The sequence below is a fragment of the Electrophorus electricus genome, chromosome 18 (assembly GCF_041902795.1).
Source record: "Electrophorus electricus isolate QZ-2024a chromosome 18, ASM4190279v1, whole genome shotgun sequence".
Lineage (NCBI taxonomy): Eukaryota > Metazoa > Chordata > Actinopteri > Gymnotiformes > Gymnotidae > Electrophorus > Electrophorus electricus.
The window spans coordinates 7984434-8005121 of NC_137514.1; the positions used below are offsets into that span (position 1 = coordinate 7984434).

Genomic DNA, 20688 nt, shown 5'->3' on the forward strand with positions numbered 1-20688 from the left:
TTCTTTAAGAGTTGGGAGATCCCAATGATACAGAAATTGCAGCAAAACAAAAGCAAACCCATCGGAGTGGATGAAAACGTGTGCTTTTGGGCATGTAGATGGTGGGCTAGACCTCCACCAGTCACAGGTGAGCATCTTCTATTTTGAAACAATGTATCTGTAATTGAAGTATTTAAATCAATGTTCTTTATAGATGTTTCTATTCGTTTAAAACAGATTTTTAGTGCTTTGATAATGTTCTTTTCATCATATTTTTTCAACAGCAAGTTGAACTTGGAGGTGGAAAATCATTGAAATGTCATCACAGGGTGGATATTTTTTTGTTGCTTTTATTGTTGAAGAAACTAAGAAACCCTTTTCAATGAGTGAATTTATCAGTAATTCTGTTACTATAGAGAATAGTGAGCAATGAGATATTTAATATTGTGCTTTACAACCAACAGGCAAGATTACTTGCCTTATTGCAGTGATTTAATAATCTAGATATTTCAATATTGCACTTTATTTATTTACTTTGTATTGCTATTGCGTATATCATTTCAAGTACCACTGTCAAAGCCAAGTTTTATGAAATGCGTCTATGTAAACGCATTCCTTTTTAATGCAAATTAGTGGACAAAACGTTTTCTGAATGGCATTATAATGATGTGGTATCCTGACGTGTTCACATGGTAGGACATGGTAGGGCAGCGTCTGAGCAGCTGTATAAGAAAGCGGCGTGTCATCCCCAACTCCATCCCTCAGCTCTTTCCGTTACGTGCGCGGCGCTTCAGACGACCTGGGTATTCATGTTATGCTAATCCTGGTATTTGGCACGTTTTGCCTCCCGCTCACACGGCACAATGGCAAAGGTGAAATGTGGTGGCTTATTAAAAAATGTGCACCGTGGCTGGTGGCCTTTCTCTCAAAACCAAGTGAATTTCAGCTCTGCCTTGGTGTGCGGTGCTGCTCTGTGGATGGCGCGATGTGACGGCAGGCTGCTGGCAAAGTCAGCGCAGATCAAAGAAGTGAGGGGGAAGTGGGGCTTTATGGGTACATTTAGTGACTACCGTTTTCCAGTATGTTTGGTTTTTGGGTTTTTTGTTTTTTTAAAGGGGCGGGGGTGGGGGGAGCGTCATACAAAAAAGAAATAAATAAAAACAAGAGTAGTCTTGGACTCTGACTCAATATTTGAAATCAGCTTGATGTGATGCAGTATTTTTACCAGTCTAAAATTATCCTGCCATGACAGTTTGCCTGTGCCTTGGTTGTCTGATTCGCCTAAACCCGTGTAGAGACGCTGCTCCTGAGCCGTAACGGTGTGGACTTAGCAATAAATACCAGGCTGACTGCCAGTGATGGTACTCCCACTAGAGTGAGCCCTGAGTGTGGCCTCCTAGGGGGCCCGATGTGCTCCAGGGCTCCTCCGAGCCGCTCTGACCTCAGTGTCATCGATCTACGACTGCCTGACAGGGAAACAGGCAGAGGAGCGCAGAACATGCACTGAGACGAAGCAGTGAGGGTACACTGGTAAATGAAAGGGGGTAGGAGTGTAATCCACTGAAATGACTATGACCCATGACTGACACATGACACATAAATGGTGACTGTCTTACATCTGGAACCTTTCCGCTTGGACCCATAATGAATTATTAATGATATCAACATATTATTCTAAAATTATAATGTCTCATCCTAACAATAAACAGATGTTTTACTATCAGTTATTACTATTAATTGCTCGTAACATATCGGAATATGAGCTTCTCAACATCCTGTTTTGGGCATGCATGAATCATTCCTGAGCTGACTACTCAACCGCCTAATTAAACTAATTATAGCCACGCAATCACTGTAATTACCAACCACATTACACTAATTGCCCTATTCGGGTGTGAGATCTGCGTCAATTCGGCAACCCTCCATTAGCACAAAATACTCACCCATGTTCATAATGTATTCTATTATTCTACGCACTAAAAGACAGCTGATAATCTATTAAGGACTTTTTTGAATGTTATTAGAGACAATGGCTATAATAATAAACACTTTATAAATGAATTGAATGCTACATTATGCTAATAAAAGCTTAATAAAGCTCTAAATCCATTAGGAGACAGAAGTACCCAAACAGAGAGAGTAATGAGGAGGATGGGTGAACTTCCATCAGCTGTGGTGAATCAGGGGTGAGATACGTTAACCTTGTCTGTGAGTGTGTGTCTGTTATCAGAAAGGTGCCTGTTACAGTGTAGGGGTGTGTGTGTGTGTGTGTGTGTGTGTGTGTGTGTGTGTGTCCAGAGAGAAAGCTTTAACTGGATATGCTGTAAGGCTGAAGTTCCAGTGAGCTATAGCCTACTGTGTGCTGCCTGCTTGAATTTTAGCTGTAGTACACGCACGCACGGAGACACCTGTCTCATAGCCTACGCATCTCTTCACAATCACTGTGTAGTAACAAAATTGCTGTTGTTGAGCAAATATCAAATCGATATGTATTACCATTTAGAGGAAATTCAATTTCACCACCTTGGAGAGAGAACATGAGCTGGCATGGCTTACTCTTCTCTCTCTCGTCCTCTCCCAAAATCTAATCGACTTCTTTCCCTGCCTCGCTCATTCACATATGTATAATCTCATTAAGATTTGCCAGGGAATCCCTAAAACACCCCCCGCCCTTACACACACACACACACACACACACACCCTTTAAATATGTCTGAACTGTGGGTTTGTTCAAGTTCAAGTTCAAGTTCGGTTTATTCGTCACATACATAGTCATACACAGTATAACGCACAGTGAAATGGTGGAGAGTGCTCTGTCCAAACTGAGGAAGAGAACCAGGGGTGCATAGAGAAAAATATATATATGCAGATAAATATATATATTCTATGTATGTACAAAATATATTAATAATGTATGTACAATATATATGTATATTATGATTATATACACAATGTACAATGTATATGGTTGGGTATATATGTACACAATCTACAGTGATGAGTAACTTTTGAGTTCAGTCAGCAGGTTCTCCCCGTTACACAGATACAGATAATGATTAGATTATGTCATCATGCACCAAGCTTCCAAGGTGTGAGAGAATGTTTTTGACATCTTGTTTGGTTTTGAAGTTAAAATTATATCATTAGCACTCAGAAATTGCATGATCACAACAAGAAACTGATGAGATCTGATGCATTTAAAATCTTTGCATGTATGAGAGGTGTAAACTTCAAACCTGATTTTCAACAGACGTTCCACTGCTGTGGAAAAAGTAAGATAAAGATAAATTTCTTTCAATTCCTAAGTTTTTACTACTAATTTTTGCTGAATGGCCATTGATATTGGGCTTATCTCTAGAGGCCAATGATCCAAACGCTGACTCTACATAGTTTCAGACTGGCCTGTTCATAATGTCTCTCTTTTGTTAAGAAACTGGCTGCAGTACAGGTAAGCGTTTACCACTTACCGAGGGGAAAGGGATACACAATGTTTTGTTTACTCGAGCCTGGATCTCTCCCGTGGCCTTGTCTCTTTAGCATGTCCATTTATTTTTGACCTCTTGACCCTGCAACCCTTCCTAGTTATCCCCCTTCAAGACAGTAGCCGTTGCAAGGAGTAGTGTAAAGGTATGATCACTACCCAGGGAGTAGGGTAAAGGTATGATCACTACCCAGGGAGTAGGGTAACAGTATGATCACTACCCAGGGAGTAGGGTAAAGGTATGATCACTACCCAGGGAGTAGGGTAAAGGTATGATCACTACCCAGGGAGTAGGGTAAAGGTATGATCACTACCCAGGGAGTAGGGTAAAGGTATGATCACTACCCAGGGAGTAGGGTAAAGGTATGATCACTACCCAGGGAGTAGGGTAAAGGTATGATCACTACCCAGGGAGTAGGGTAACGGTATGATCACTACCCAGGGAGTAGGGTAAAGGTATGATCACTACCCAGGGAGTAGGGTAAAGGTATGATCACTACCCAGGGAGTAGGGTAAAGGTATGATCACTACCCAGGGAGTAGGGTAACGGTATGATCACTACCCAGGGAGTAGGGTAAAGGTATGATCACTACCCAGGGAGTAGGGTAAAGGTATGATCACTACCCAGGGAGTAGGGTAAAGGTATGATCACTACCCAGGGAGTAGGGTAAAGGTATGATCACTACCCAGGGAGTAGGGTAAAGGTATGATCACTACCCAGGGAGTAGGGTAACAGTATGATCACTACCCAGGGAGTAGGGTAAAGGTATGATCACTACCCAGGGAGTAGGGTAAAGGTATGATCACTACCCAGGGAGTAGGGTAAAGGTATGATCACTACCCAGGGAGTAGGGTAAAGGTATGATCACTACCCAGGGAGTAGGGTAACGGTATGATCACTACCCAGGGAGTAGGGTAAAGGTATGATCACTACCCAGGGAGTAGGGTAACAGTATGATCACTACCCAGGGAGTAGGGTAAAGGTATGATCACTACCTAGGGAGTAGGGTAAAGGTATGATCACTACCCAGGGAGTAGGGTAGAGCAGCCGGCCAACCCCGCCTCTCATCCGGCATCTCCTCGCTACTCTTATCATCTTTCACAGAAACTTGGGCTGAGGGCCTAGAACACAGTTTGTGAGCAGATTTCCAGCGTAACCGATCTGCATTGGCGTGCCCTTAGCTCTCGGGCAGCGGTGGCAACGGAATCCCGGCGGACACGCTGAACCCCATGGCAGGACGGCAAGCTCTGGAGCCGTTGCCTGGCTCGCCTCGTGTCGTTCTCTCTCGTCGGGGTTCTAATACTAGGGCGAGTAGCGGCACCCACGGCCGCCGCCTTCTGGTGTGCACTGACATGGAGGAAGGCTATCGAGGTGTCTTGAAAGGTGGGTGGAGTGGTGCGGGACTAGAATCTAAGACCTGGTAATGAGCTGGTAATGAGCGAAAGATGATGGGTTGACCTCAGATTATGAACTGACGAGTTGTATTGTTAAGAAGCAAACATAAGGGCTAGCCTACGGACAAAGCCGACCGGACGCCAAAATATTCCACCTCCTTTGTCAGCTGTCGTTCTCTGTCTTTCTCGCCGTGCCTCCGTCTTCATCTCATCAGCCGGCTCTGATGTAGCAGGGCTGTGGGGGAATGAGAGGAGTTTGGCCACAGGCTGCCAGGATACCAGCTGGTGGATGCCGTGATTGGCGTACTGCCCTCACACGACACCAAAAAAGACATCTTCTTTCCTCGATGTGTGCCAGCAACACACACACACACACACCAACACACCCACACCCTTAGAGTGACAGGCACGTACTTCCGTGTGAGACGAGATTTCCGGATGAAGCCAGGAGCGGAAGGCAGCCACAGAGGTCCATCTTTATAGGAGAGATGGAACGATTGTCCTCTGAAGGCGAGGAGGGGAGGCAAGCTGCATGGTAAATCTGAGCAGGGATGATGGGTGTGAAAAGATTCTCCCTCTCTCTCCATCTCTTGAAATCAATAAGGAGTATAAAACACAGGAGAAGGGAGGAAACACTTCCCCCGCCCCATGCCATGATTGCACAGTCACAGTTGTTATCTCATTATAGAACAGGAGCTGATCGTCAAGGTCAGATTGGAACACACACACACACACACACACTTTAATATAGCATGTCCTATGCACCTCTGGCACATCGCAGTGTATGTGTTTGGCAGTTTGGGAGGTACGTTTGGACGACTGCATAATATCACCTGATGGGATACAAGCTATCACACTATATGCACGTTATATGAGAGTGTGTGTGCATGTGTGTTTGTGCAGGGGGGCAATGGTGGTGGTCTTTGACACAGAGTTTGTGTCACATACATGTTGGGCTTCTGAAGTCATTGCACAGCGCATGAGGGGTACAGCCTCCTGGCACAAAGTCCTCGATGGCCAAAACACCAGCTCCACCAGCGTGGGGGCAGAAGGTTCTGGAGAGGAGCCGGCCGTGCTGAGGTCTATTCACGGCAGCAGTCAGATGTCAATACACACTGTGACAACACACTCATACGACATGTACATAATGCATGCTCCCAACACACACACAATGCACACTGCGACCACACACAAACCATACATACAGTGCACACTCCAAGTATGAGTATAAAGCATACACACAACACACACGATGCACACAAGACACACTCTGACAGTAGGACCGCTGGCACAGTGTAGTTCTGTTTAGAACGGCAACAAACATGTTAAAGACTGAGTTAAGGCTGGTCTACTGCATGTGTGTGAACACACACACACACACACACACACACCCACACACCCACACTCACACCCACACACACCCACACCCCCACACCCTCACACACACCCCCACACCCCCACCCACACACCCCCACACCCCCACCCACACACACCCATACCCCCAACCCCACACACACACACCTACACCCACACCCACACAAACTAAACCATTTGGTCCTAGATTTGTCTACTGATTAATAAGCCTGCAATAGGTACACCTAAAGGAAAATAAGACCATTAGTCAACAAAGTGTTTGTCATTCCCCAGGGCATTCAACAAAATGACAGACAAAAGTCCACGACCCATACCACCGTAGCACTCTGTTTCCCTCCATTTCCCTGTGTTGCACAAAGCTAACCACATATTACAACTGGTACTATGATGGTGGAGTCCCCCTGACCTGAATCCGGAGGACAGGCACAAACAGAAAGCAGTGACGAAATAAACTGCCTGGGGTTCATAATCGCCTCCCCATCTGGAGTGGACGTAACGCCGGGTCACACTGATACTTCCTGCAACCTTCTTCTCTAAGTCAGGACAGTAAGGAAGCGGATCCACAATGTGTGTGCGTGCGTGCGTGCGTTTTTAAAAGTGTGTATGGGTACGCGTGCGTGCCTCCAGCATGCTGTCCTGGTTCAGTCACTCAACACTCGCGCCCGCTGAGTCACCAGACGCTTGACGAAGACAGACTTCTGAGGTAGCGGTTGGAGGCGGGGTGCTTGATGAGCTTTTTAACGTTGCATTATTTCTGTCACAGACCATCGCACGTCTGCAAGCGACGCCCTGATCGAATCGCAGCTCAGAGGACAGGAGAGACGCCGAGACGAAGGACAGGGATGCATCTGTGGCGGGCGTCAGCCTTGTCGTGTTCACTGACGTGACGCACAGAGCGCTTCAGCGTTTGTCTCTGTTTTCTAAGAACAGCGTTGATGCCACTCGAATGCTTTCGCTGACCACAGCTGCCTGGATGTTCGTTTGTTTATCATAACAGTGTCGATAATGTTGCAGCGTGAATCAAATATCGTGATATTTGGTCAAATTGAATATCGAGGCAGGCCTAGCATTCCCAGAGAGTCAGGATTGTCCTTAAAGACTGGAGAGTTAGAGGCTTGAGAGTTTGTGAACAAAAAGCTGGGCGGTGTACAGGCAGCCTCGAGCTATATTGCTGCTATGACGTTAAAGCAGAGGCATAACCTACTTTATTGTAGTTTATTTCACTTCAGTTTACATGAGTGGTGCTGAGCTAAGTAAGTTACATATAATTCAGTTTCAACAATTTCATGTTAAAAGCAATGGTAACCGCCATCTTGGATCACAAGTAACCTGCCATTATGCCAGAAATGATGTCAAAGACACAAAATACTAAGCATACCATCTGGTAAATCATTACAGTAAAGCGGCATTTGGTAACAGCGTGACATTGTGCAAATCTGCCTGTATTACGTGTGTCCTGCAAAGAGCCCAGAACTGAGAGCATATGCTAACCATTGCTACTCAGGCTTCATAGACTCAACATATATCTCCTGTTTATCCCAGAGGTTGGAGTAAGTCATGTGTATGTGAATCAGGTAGATTCTCACAATCGGCAAAATCAACTTTCATATGATTAGACTAAACTTAATGAGCTGAATAAGAAACGGGAAAATCCCATTTTATTTGCAGAGATAACATGCAAAATCCGATCATTAAAGCGAAACAACTCCTCACTGCGGTGTAAGGACATGCAGTGGGTTTTTGTTTTTTTGGTTGGTTGATTGTTTTTTGGTGATGATTGGTTGCATGCTCTTTTCTTATTACTCTGCTAAGTAAAAAAATAACTGTCACAAAATAATGCTTAATGCTAAACCTAAATGTTTAATTTACTATGCCTCAACTGACCAATCAGAGCTGAGTACTCCATGAAGTGGTAACATGAGTTAGACTATAACTGGCGTTAAAGAGGATGTCCTATACACTACCCCATGCTCTGACATTCTGGCATGTGAGCAGTGTGGGGGTTACTGCACGATTCACACACGCATGCCGCACCTTCACCGGGCCAGGCGTGGGGTCAGTGTCTCAATTAAAGCAGGTTAGGGTTCTCCCTGCTACAGCTCCAGGGTTCCAGCTGATTGGCAGAGCCTCTGAGAGTGGACTGGAGCTCATGGGAGGCTGAGGAACACAGCCACGCACACGGCAGGAGGAGCGCGTGGGCAGGGCGTCAGCTCCTACACGTCTCTGTCACTCTCTGGTCACGGATCATTCGAGCCAAGCCCCACGGCAGAGGTGACGAGCGGGACGCACTGGCAGTTTAAGCACCGCTCCTCGCCACAGGTGGTTTCGCCTGACTGAGTGACATCATTAGCCCATCGCCGAGTGGCAGCGTGATGGATCGTGCAGAGTACGGAGGAGGAAGCGTAGATGCACCCACCCACTCATGTTCACAAACAAACACACACACACACACACGGAGCTGTCTGTGGCTCTGCATCAAACGCAGACATATTCATTTCTCATCTAGGGACATCTCTCTGCACAGAGATAAGGCGGTGGAGGCTGCGTCTCTCTCTCTCTCCCTTGCCCTAGTTCACAGGATTCTGCGACAGGAACATTCATGTCAGGGCACTGACGGTAAATGAGTGTGTGTGAGCGTGTGTGTGTGTGTGTGTGTGTGTGTGTGAGAGCGTGTTTGTGTGTGTGGGAGGAGTGCTTAGAGCCAGTGGGATCAGAGGATGCCTTCATCAGTGTGCCATGTTTCCTGATCACATCTGCATCACAATGAGACTGGCAGTGGGACAACGTAATTCACACCCTGCACATTCATCAAACATCTTGCACTTATTTTCTATTAAACACACAAACACAAAGACAGAAAAATACACACACACACACACACACACACACCCAAGTCTTCTAAGGCTATCTTTGTGTGGCATTTCAAATGTACTTTTTTGTACTGCTGCATCTAAATAATGCTAATTTATTCTAAAATAATGCGAATGTATTCTAAAATAAGGCTAAATGTGCCTAGGCTTAACTCTAACCATGAATTCAGAAAGCAAAAATAATTCACAAAGGTTTTTGTCTTAAAATTTGTCTTGTTTTTCCAAATAAAATCTACATTTTTGCACACAAAAAATCCTTTACCCCATAGGGACCAGGCAAACATCAAAAATATGCCACAATGAGGTAAATACATACATGTAGGTGCACGTGAACACAAGCGCACACGCACGCACCTACACACGCACACTCCCAAATTCTTCTTGCACTTCTCATTTACTCACATTCTCTCCCCATTTTCCTCCTTCTCTCTAATCTTCTCACTTTTCTTTCTTGTACATATGACAGTAATTCATTCAGTACTCCAAATAAGTGCCAAACAAGGAGGGGAAAAAAAACAACTTTGGCAGGGAGGGCTGGAGAGGAGGAGCCGCAAATGAAGTCCACTGGACTTGATGTCACAAAGACAGTGCCTAACGGATGACTCAGAGAGAGCCTCCCCTGTCCTGGACCTCAAACAGAGAGAGCCTCCCCTGTCCTGGACCTCAAACAGAGAGAGCCTCCCCTGTCCTGGACCTCAAACAGAGAGAGCCTCCCCTGTCCTGGACCTCAAACAGAGAGAGCCTCCCCTGTCAAGGAACTCAAACGGAGAGACCGTCTGAAGGACAAAGCATGGCAAAATTCACAAACAGCAGCGATCAACTCCCTGACAGTCACAAGTGCTGCCGCCAGATGCGAGATATGGAAGAATGACTATGAACAGAGGTCAGAGGTCAGAGGTGGGTTTTCTCCGGTTTGCTGGATCTTTCCACTGTGGTTCACAGACACAGTAAAACACCTGCAGTGCTGCTTCAGGTTTGGAGTACAGTGTTCAATCTGGCCCTCGCGACTGTACCTTTCTCCTGTATGGTCTCCTGGTGAATCTTCTTCACTGCAGCAAGGCCCTCCTCGTCCTCATTTCCAGCTGGGAGAGTAGAAAGGAACAGGAGACGGGCAGTTAATACAAGAACATACAAGCATGATGCTAACAGCATTCTTCATGAAGAGGAAAGGCCAAGGAAATACATTCAATACAATAACACCACAGGCATAAATTAACTGGGTGAATCAGATGGTGTAAAAGGGACGCTAAACTTTGCAGTGCTGTAGCCCTTCCAGACTGAGGACTGACTAAGCTGAAATGCTTTTTAGCTATCATTCTTTTTTTTTTTTTTTATTCCGTTACTGAATTTTAATATGTGATCCCAAGGAAACAAAGCTGAAACTTCAGCAGCAGGGCTAACACATAGATTCTGCACTCACACTCGGATACTGCACTCACACTCGGATACTGCACTCACACTCGCTCAAGCCAGGTGCTCACACTTGTTCAAGTCCAGTGCTCTCACTCACTCACTCACTCTCTCTCTCTCTCTCTCTCTGTGAAAATCATATACATGATTTTTGATATATGATTATATATACACATATATCAAGGGTGTTCAACGGCAGTCCTGGAGTGTCACAGCACTGGACAGTTTAAGGTCTTCCCACCTTTAACGTTTGAAACGATGAAGCTGTTTATGTGTCTGAACATGTTAGAGGAGGGCAACCAGTGTACAAGGTAGATCAATGCTTCAAGGAAAATATTAAACTATGCGGGACTGAAAATATTAAACTATGTAGGTGCATTGCTGATCTACGATGATAAATATTTGAAACCACATACACTAAATTTTACAGCAAGATATGTTTGAAGTGTTTCAGTGTCTGAGGTCAGGTTTCCTACTGCAGAGGTCTTGAGAAAATAAGGTATCCGTCCATAAAATTAGACTGCAAATCAAGTCCATGGGTCCAATTTAAGCTTCACAGTCCATCATGGAGTGCGGGAATGGTCTACAGTACAGCTCATACCTGCATTTACTGACAGAGCGCATGGCAAATGTATGTATGGAACATGTATGTATGTATGTATGGAACATTTATGTATGTATGGAACATTTTAGTGGAAGAGACTTTTCTTCCTGGCAAACATTTGCTGTTGCCAAGCTAAAATCTGGCATGGAAGTTGCTGGAATTATAAGGAAATTCTGAAAACGCCCACCACTTAAACAGATATTTAATGGGCTTTCATCTGAGAGGTTAATGGCTAAGCTTACTATAAAATACTACCATGCTAATAATGGATATAACCTGCTGGTTAGTATGATGTAAAGGTTCTAACTGGACATCAGTAGATTTCAGTTATTCTTTGCAGAATGGAGCTATTTGGGGGTGAAACGCTCCATTAAGGTAGACACGCAAAGAATAAAATATGAGGAAAGTACACAGACATTCAAAGTAGAGGATAATAGAGGTCAGCGTTTTGCGCAGGCCACAGCAGCACAAACAAACTCTCATTTGAGGTCCGTGCATTGCTCCTTATAAAGCTTACTATCTATAGAGGTGAATGTAAATAAAGAAAACTGGACAACAAAGCAACCAAAGCAAAAATATCCAACGCATTACGTCTGTTCCGAAGAACAGCTTGGGTGTGTTATAGAACAAGCAGGCCTGACTCTGGTCCGGGATGGCTGGAGTCAAGTGTATTTTGGTGATTTAACTTTACAAAACACACGCGATTGAGCTAAACAGGTGATTTTCCAGATTCAGGCGTTTGAACGGGAAAACCACTAACCTGTGGCTCTCTAGAACCAGAGCTGGGAAGCCCTGCTCTAAACGATATAAATAAATACAATATCTATATGGACATGGACACACGGGTGACTGCATCCAACCTCACCAGTTCCATAACCTACGTGTACAGTCAGCAGCTGCTTTATGAGAAATACATACACTGGACCTGTGCTCACTATTTTATGAGGAACACCTTACACCCCATTCATGGTCAGATACCAGCCACAGAACCACTGCTGAGCACATACCATTTGCACAACAGACCAACCACGCTCATCTAAGCCTCAACGGTAACACTTTCATGGTAGCAGCACCCACAACGGAGGCTGTTCAATCAGTAACAGTTTGTCAGCCACAGCAGGTTTGCTGTGGTTTGCACGTGTATATGTAACACTGCAGGGTTGAGATTAGTCTGTCATGCAAACGAGGGTCTTGTAGTCCAAAACTGACAATAGATAAAGGGCTTAAGGGTGGCTAACAATTTGTGCATAGCAACAGATATAGACTGTAACTGTACATTTTATTGCTAAATAAAGTGCTTCTACTAAAGTCACAGATGAGTGTTAGCTGATAAATGATTTTAAATCAGGCCCAATTTACCCTTCTGTGGATATACTGTTGAACTAGCATAAAAGAAAATATTAAAAGTTTTGAGTCATGTTGATTTCATACGGTCATTATAATTACCGGTCTGAGTTATGGTATACCTGATCAGAAATAATGATGCAAGAGCTAGAACAGACATGATTTGAGCGAGAGTACAGATACTTTACCAATGATCACATGCATGCCCAGGCTAGCCAGGTGTCTTGAGGTTTCATAGCCCAATCCTTTGGCTCCCCCTGTCACTATGGCAACCCTCCCCTTCCGTCTGGGCAAAGCTAGACAGGGAAGAGAGAACAGGAAGGGCACAGGGCGAAAGCAACATTAATGGAAGAAAGATGCTACTGTTCCCACACGGCTTCAGCTATCCTGATCACGGACGTGATCTCCGTCTCGCTGGGACTTTGCCAAAGGCGGTGAAAAGTGTGTGATGGGGAAAGCCACTGTCTAACAGCGTAATTACACAGTGCCACTTCTGGCCATTTCCTGAGCAGAAGAACACGGCGTCTCCGCAGGACACTTGTCCCATCGTGTAGGCAGCTGTAGATTAGTACTCGCATCTGTCCTACGGTGGTCAAGAGAGCACGGGGCGGCCCGTCACCACTGAGCTGACCGCACTGCCCACGGTGCCATTTCAAACTTCTATTTCATTTGATTTTATGGCAGACCATCTAGGTGTGGCTTTAAAGAACACATTTTCAATACTACACTTTTACTCCCCAAAGTTTAACTGACTTTTTTTTGGACTATTAATAATGAGCTCATCCTCACACCCACCTACTAAAAACAAATAGCAAAGATATAGAGAGAGGGTCCAATTATGCAGCTCAGTGGATTTATCTAGACCTCTTTCTCATGTATACACTGATTGCACAATTATTAGGCAAGAGAGTATTTTGACCATATCATGATATTTATGCATATGTTCCAACTCCAAGCTGTGTAAATGCTTATGTATGCTTAAATGCGCAAATGCTTATGAATGCTTATTGGATTTATGCATATCAGGTGATGTGTATTTGTGTAATGAGAGAGGGTGTGGCTTAAGGAGATCAACACCCTACATCAAGGTGTGCATAATTATTAGGCAGCTTCTTTTCCTCATGCAAAATGGGCCAAAAAAAAGATTTAATTGACTCTGAAAAATCAAAAACTGTAAAAAGTCTTTCAAAGGGATGCAGCACTCTTAAAAACGCTAAGATATTGGGATGTGATCACAGAACCATCAAACATTTTGTTACAAATAGTCAACAGGTTCGCAAGAAACATGTTGAGAAAAAAAGATGCAAATTAACTGCCAAAGATCTGAGAAGAATCAAACATGAAGTGACCAGGAACCCGTTATCGTCCAGTGCTGTCATATTCCAGAACTGCAACCTACCAAAACTCGTAACCCGAAAAACCACTGAACAAGACACATGAGGTGAAATGTCAAGACTGGGCCAAGAAATAGCTGACAGATTTTTCAAAGGTTTTATGGACTGATGAGACGAGACTGACTCTTGATGGACCAGATGGATGGGCCTGTGGCTGGATCAGTAATGAAGCTCCATTTCGACAGACGCCAGAAAGGTGGAGGTGGGGTACTGCTGTGGGCTGGTATTATTAAAGATGAGCTAGTTGGACCTTTCCAGGTTGAAGATGGACTCAATCAACTCCTAAACCTACTGCCAGTTTTTATAAGATAATTTCTTCAAGTGGTGGTACAGGAAAAAGTCTGCATCTTTCAAAAAGACCAAGATTTTTATGCAGGACAATGCTTCATCGCATGCATCGAACTACACCACTGCGTGGCTAGCCAGTAAAGGCCTTAAAAATGAAAAAATAATGACACGGCCCCCTTCCTCACCTGTCCTAAATCCTATTGAGAACTTGTGCGCCCTTCTTAAACAGGATATTTACGGTGAAGGAAAACTGTACAGCTCTCTGAACGGTGTCTGGGAGGCTATGTTTGCTGCTGCACAAAAAGTTGATTGTCAAAATATTAAGAAATTGACAGACTTGGAAAGCTTATGACTGTTATTGAAAAGAAGAGTGGCTATATTGGTCACTTTTTTGGGGGTGGGGGGGCGAAGTATTTATTTGTAAATTGAGTTGTTTCTTATTCTCACTTTAACAGATGAATAAACAAGTGAGATGAGTTTTTCATTTAATTGCATAATTCTGCACACTAATAGTTGCCCAATAATTATGCACACATAGATATTCTCCTAAGAGTGCAAAATCCTCACTTTTACTTTCTTAAATATTCAGGTTTGAGGTTTATTAACATTTTGGATTGACTAGAAGCACTGTAGTTGTTCAATAATAAAATGAATCCTCAAAAATGCAACTTGCCTAATAATTGCGCACACAGTGTATGCTTGGTATGTCTGAGCTTGGCAAGAGACATTTATGTCACAAACTGTATTGTGCCAAAGGTCCTTTGAGATTTGGCTTCATCAGTAAGGCAAGTCCCAACTGAGGTCTCTTGAGTCTGATGAAAATTGGATATGTCACGGCAAAAGTAAAGAAGAAATTGTGTGATTTTTCCAAAGTCTAATTATTATTGTATGATCAGAAATACCAACTATTTATCAGGAGAGAGAAAAAGAACACAAACTGCTAAAGCTTTGTTTGGTGTAAAATAAAACATTTATGGTATTTGTCTGGATGCTGGCCACTGTAAGCTGCTTTTCTTCTGAAACTAATGCCTGTGAACAAGAGTCCACTATTTGTGTGGTTTCTTTTTTTTTTTTTTGTCTAATCCACGGTCTTCATAAACTAGAAAAAGAGCCTTAAACCTTCGGCAAACTGATCTATTATCAAAAATATCAAATTCTTCCAGCACCCTAGAGTAAAATAACAATAAAGACATCAATTTATTCAAAGTATTTTGTAGGTAGTTGGATAAACTGAGAATTAGTTACAACACACACACACACACACACACACACACACACACACACACACACACACACAAGATTATCTCTAAAACCACTAGATAGTTATATTGTTAGGGTAAAGCCAACACGCTGAACTTTGGCACAGTTTAAGATTTGGTTAAGAATTGCTCACCGAAAAAGACACTGTATGACGTTAACAGCTATGTAAGAACTGCAAAACTCCTAACCTGGTAATGTGAACGGTTTGTTGAAAAGCTGGTAGATGAGAACTTTGACGCCGACTAAATAAAGCCGTACGACAGGAAGAATATATGACAGCAGCCACATATCTTGAAGTTGACCGTGCCGCTTCAAATGTGTCTCAGTATTTACGGTCCGTCTTGAAGCACTGACATGAACAAGGAAGCAGAACGCCCTGCTAATGGTTCCGTTTTGTGCGCAGAATTCTCAACTTGACTAGGATGAAGTCGATGCTATTACACAGAGAAAAACGAAAACAAAAGATCGGATTTTTCTTTTAAATTAGAAATGGGGACTTAAGCTACCCAACTGTGTAATATATAAAACGAAAACGGTGATTACTTCATTAGATGGAAATGCTACACATGCAGGAGCATAATTAGGCAGAGGATATTTATATCTTAAATCTAATTCATATGTAATCTCAATATATTTAATCTAACTCCTCGAATACTTGTTTAGAATTTGGCTATGATGTTGTAATTGCACTCAGTGGTGTGTGTGTGTGTGTGTGTGTGTGTGTGTGTGTGTGTGTTTGCGTGTGTGTGTTCGTGTGTGTGTGTGTGTGTGCGTGTGTGTGTGTGTGTGTGTGTGTGTGTAGAGGGGGTATCCTGAAAAAGCTTTGCTGCTTGGGAGATCTGTCAGGTATATGAATGTTTATTATTTTAATCTGTAATAAGATGGGCGATGTTTCTGTTTACGCGGTTTATGCAAAATTCAGTTTGCAAAGCAAACAGGCACGTAAGACAATGCATGATGTGGCAGCCTTGAGGGAGGAGGGAAAGAATGAAAGAAAGAAAGATAGAAAGATAGAAAAAAGAAAGAAAAGAATACCTAAAATGATATCTCGAGTGCATTATTATAAACGTTTAAATCCACAAGACACAAGGTGTAAAAGGAATGTCTATAACTATAAAAAACAGTATAGTGTAGTTATAGTGTAGTGTAGTTTATGGGTTTATAAAAAGAATAGATATATATTTCTATATTTTACAAAATCCCTTTAAATTTCCCACATTTTTTTCATGCTCTAAAGAGTGGCCATAACCCACATATATGAGAGTAATTTGTGCACAGTTCATCGATACCCTTCCTGCAGCTGTTTGAGCTGATATGAGTTGATATGACAGCTGAGGATGTCAGACTGAGTCTCTTCAATCAGTTTACTTGAGATGGCTGAAGAAGATTCTGGATTAAGCACATTTGACCCATTTCACTTTGTCTTAATCCCGAGGGGAAAAAAAGTTTTTTTTTATTTAGTCTTCATATTTCTCAAAGAATGGAACAAACATGCCCAGTTCTGTTGATCTGGTCTCTTAATGATGTTAGAATGCTGATGCTGATTCAACTAAATAGACAAAACATTGTCTCATGACCTGTGTTGGCAAGGGCTTCAGTTTCACTATACAAAATGCAGCACCATATTTTGTGGTCCACTGTCAGAAGACAACATTTATTCCATGAGTAGCCACCAACCCACCCACCACCCCTCTGAAGGGACGAAGCCAGACACCTAAGCGATAGCATAGGATTTAACTTCCCACAGCGGCCGAAGCCATGAACAGGTGTGATACTCCCCTGGTGGTTGACTAGTGTTACATAAGATGCCCCTTTTTCCTTTGGAGATTGCTGTCTTATCTCTCGTAAAGAGAATTTTATTTGAAGAACAGGAATCTTACATTGCCACGGGGACAAGCAAATGTGAATCCCTCAAAAATATATTTTAATGGGAACCTTAATATTCTGTTGAGTTTTGATAGTTAAACTGAAATGATTTAAGCACACTTCTAAGTATACTAGTAGATATTATTGAGAACAGAAGAGCAAGATCCATCGCAAAGTGATGGTTTCTTGGTTGTGAAAACAGGTCACACATACAGGGGCACAACAGTGGCGTTTGGTGTCAGAGTGCCATGTCTTTCCTTACCCATCCTACATGTGCAATCTTTAGCAAATCCTTATTTTACTTGACCTGAGCCAGTCTGCCTTGTCCATAAGCACATATTTTTCAAGACTGACCTTACTCTCAAACCTGCACACCAGACTCTCTCTCTCTCTCTCTCTCTCTCTCTCTCTCTCTCTCTCTCTCTCTCTCGCGCTCTCTCTTGCGCTCTTTTTCTCTCTCTCTCTCTCTCACACACACACACACACACAAACACACACACACGCACACACACACACACACACACAAACACACACACACACACACACAAACACACACAACAACAACAACACACCCACACGCACAGATGATGCTGAATGCTTTAACATCTGTCACATCTATCCCTTTCAGTTTGTTTGCAACTACAGTCTTCCTGTCAGTATGCATTTGGAATAGCAATAACAGAATTAACAGCCTCTTGTAGCCTACTCAGCTTTAGGTTACTTGAGGCCAAAGGACAACTCAGGACTTATTCTGTTTATTCTGTTTCTTACATTATCGAGACACCCTGAAACACAAAGAATCTCAAAAAAATGAAATGCAATCAATACACTGGAAATTTTATTCATCAACCGCGAATGAAATCATTAGGCCATACAAAAGGAGTGGATATTTCGTTTTGGATTCATGTTCTGCCCTCTATTTGTCCTTCAAATCGCAAATGTATGCATATTTTTCTTACATGCATTTTTGTACTGTATTTTGTTAGTAGGGTTCTTGGTTTCAATTCCCATTTCGAGTTCCCGTGCGATAACCTACCAGCTGGAGAGCAATTTGACCGTTAGCGCATCCAGACCAGTTGCGTTCCGGTGACTTAGTGGAGGAAACGCGGGCGTTTGGGATTCTCATCACGTTCCAGGCAGGAGTATTTAATCGGTGAGTCACAATGCTCTTGGCGTGGAAATTTCGCCAGTGTGGAAAAATTAGGAAAAATACAGACCCATTCTCATTGTATTAAAATAAATTATGCACTATAATTGTGTAGAAATGTTTGAATTTCAGTACTTACAAGACCGTGAGAAAAAATTCAGATAATGTCTCTCTACACTGGATGGACAGCCAAGTACGATATTTATGTGATATTGCTCAGTGCGCGGACGAACATTGTCCTACAGGTTTCCACAAACTTGCATCCTACTTTGAGTAGAACGGATATTCAGATAGATTATGTATTAGGTGTAGGAAGGCAAACTTGAAAAGAAACAATGGCGCGCAGCATATAATGAGATATGCGCAAAAGCGCTTGTGGTTCACATTGCGTGAGTCAACTTTTTTTAAGGTATATAGCGCGGTTTGTTTCACACGCCATTGTTGTTAAACTACATTGCATCTTAAAATTGAAATCACTTCTATTTTTTTTATGTCCGAAGAGAAGGAGTCTATGCACTGTGAGCGAAAATGATCTGTCTGCTGCATCCAACTATGAAAGAGATACCACCGTGTGCATTCCTTTTCGCTTTTGGTCCCAGTTAAACTGAGTAACGGACATTTTTTTCCACTGACCTAAAGCAACATGTGGGTACGTTTTTGAAACGGGCTAGGGAGTGTATCGTTCACCTAGTAAGCGAATTGACTGCCTATTTACCAGAAAAGCCTAGCGCGTTCCACAAACACATGACTCATATGAATGAAAACCAACACAATGTTTTTACGATGCTGTTGCTACTCCCTAGTTTTCTCATGTTTTCTCATGCACTGTCGTGTCTGGAGAGATGCAGCTGTCACAGAAGCATCGGTGGACTTACCAGGGTCACCCTTCGACTCCCTGTTGTCAGCCAAAGCCGGGGTGTCCGGTTCACATCCTCCAAGACGCATCCACTTGATCAATCAGATGCCGTGATCACAATCCACATCTCGACATATATACCATAATATCACATAGAGGATGAGTAAGATCGCAAAAATAAACAAAGCAACCAAGATCGCTTTAGTCACTGGTGATATTAAAGACTGCATGTCACCGGCGTGCTGAGTTAAACAGACACCGTTTACTGCCCTCGTGAGTGCAATGGAGATTGACACGATCCACTGCCAGCAGCTTCGAAACAAATCCTCGGTATCTGCATTGGTGCGTGCTAAGTTGAGAACCTATGGCTAGACGCGTGGAGTCTTGGGAAACATCCACACGCGATTAGCAGGGGTCTCGCGCATCCACTGGTGCACCATCGTCAGTTGCGCAAGGGGACACGCTGACCAAGGATCTCCATGAACTGCCCAGCCTCCATTCTCTGATCACCCAAACCAGAGAGTGTGTGTGTGTGTGTGTGGGGGGGGGGGGGGGGGGGGGGGGGGGGGAGCATCCGGTGTACAGGCACAGTGTAAAGAGAAGAAAAAGATGAAAACTTTTTTTGGGGGGTGGGGTGGGGTGGGGAGGTGGGGTGCATTTAGGAACCTACTCAACAGATTGCAATGCAAACCTGGTGATGTTGGTAAAAAAAAAAACAAGGTTCTTCAGTGTTGGCAAATGATCAGACTACGAAAGCTTTGCGTTTGAAGGCAGACTAGAAAAAGTTGTTGCGTTTTAAGAGGCTGCTTGAATGTAACGTGCGACATTAAAGAGAGGGATAGATAGAGATGACCTCTCTCCTGACACCACAGTGATGTTCAACAGACGCTAGGATGCTGCACCGGTATGCTGCACTGATAGCGAACTCGTCCTATGTGATGTGTTTGCTTAATCGAAACGCTACGTGTCAGAAGAAACCAACGCGATGAATGAACCCATGAAATACGTTGGTTTCTTATGGCACTATAATATCTTTATCATTGTGAGCAACAAGGTGGGCAATATGCGTTACCGTATTACTCATGGAAGTTTTTTGTTTATTTTATTTCCGACCATTGCAAAATAAAGTGAGTCGTGGATTCTAACAAACTCATGTATATATATATTTTGCCTACATTTACATTACATAAATTATACATTCACTATATATATATATATAGATATATATATATATATATATATATATATATAAAAAACTCTCTCTCGCTCTCTCTCTCTCTCTCTCTCTCTCTCTCTCTCTCTCTCTCTCTCTCTCTCTCTATATATATATATATATATATATATATATATATATATATATATATATATATATATAAACTATGTGTTTCAGCCGGTTTCAAGTACCTACTATCTTCCGCTG

General features: G+C 43.1%; 1 protein-coding gene across 5 annotated transcripts in view; it reads right to left on the minus strand.

Annotated features, from left to right (window-relative positions):
• Nucleotides 1-19774, minus strand: part of dhrsx (dehydrogenase/reductase (SDR family) X-linked) — a 37334-nt gene extending 17560 nt beyond the window's left edge. For 3 of the 5 annotated variants that reach the window (XR_014118213.1, XM_081701162.1, XM_027010228.3), the window contains exons 1-3: nt 15588-15715; nt 12646-12753; nt 10113-10181 (exon numbers count right to left, since the gene is read on the minus strand). Coding sequence is in view for 4 of the 5 variants with exons in the window: in XM_081701162.1 (XP_081557288.1) it covers nt 10113-10181; nt 12646-12753; nt 15588-15687 (277 nt within the window). In the remaining variant the exon portion in view is untranslated. Of the gene's footprint in view, nt 1-10112; nt 10182-12645; nt 12754-15587; nt 15716-19287 lie in introns of those variants that run through there. The other 2 variants (XM_027010236.3, XM_027010244.3) reach the window with 2 other exon arrangements.
• Between the last annotated feature and the right edge of the window lie 914 nt (nt 19775-20688).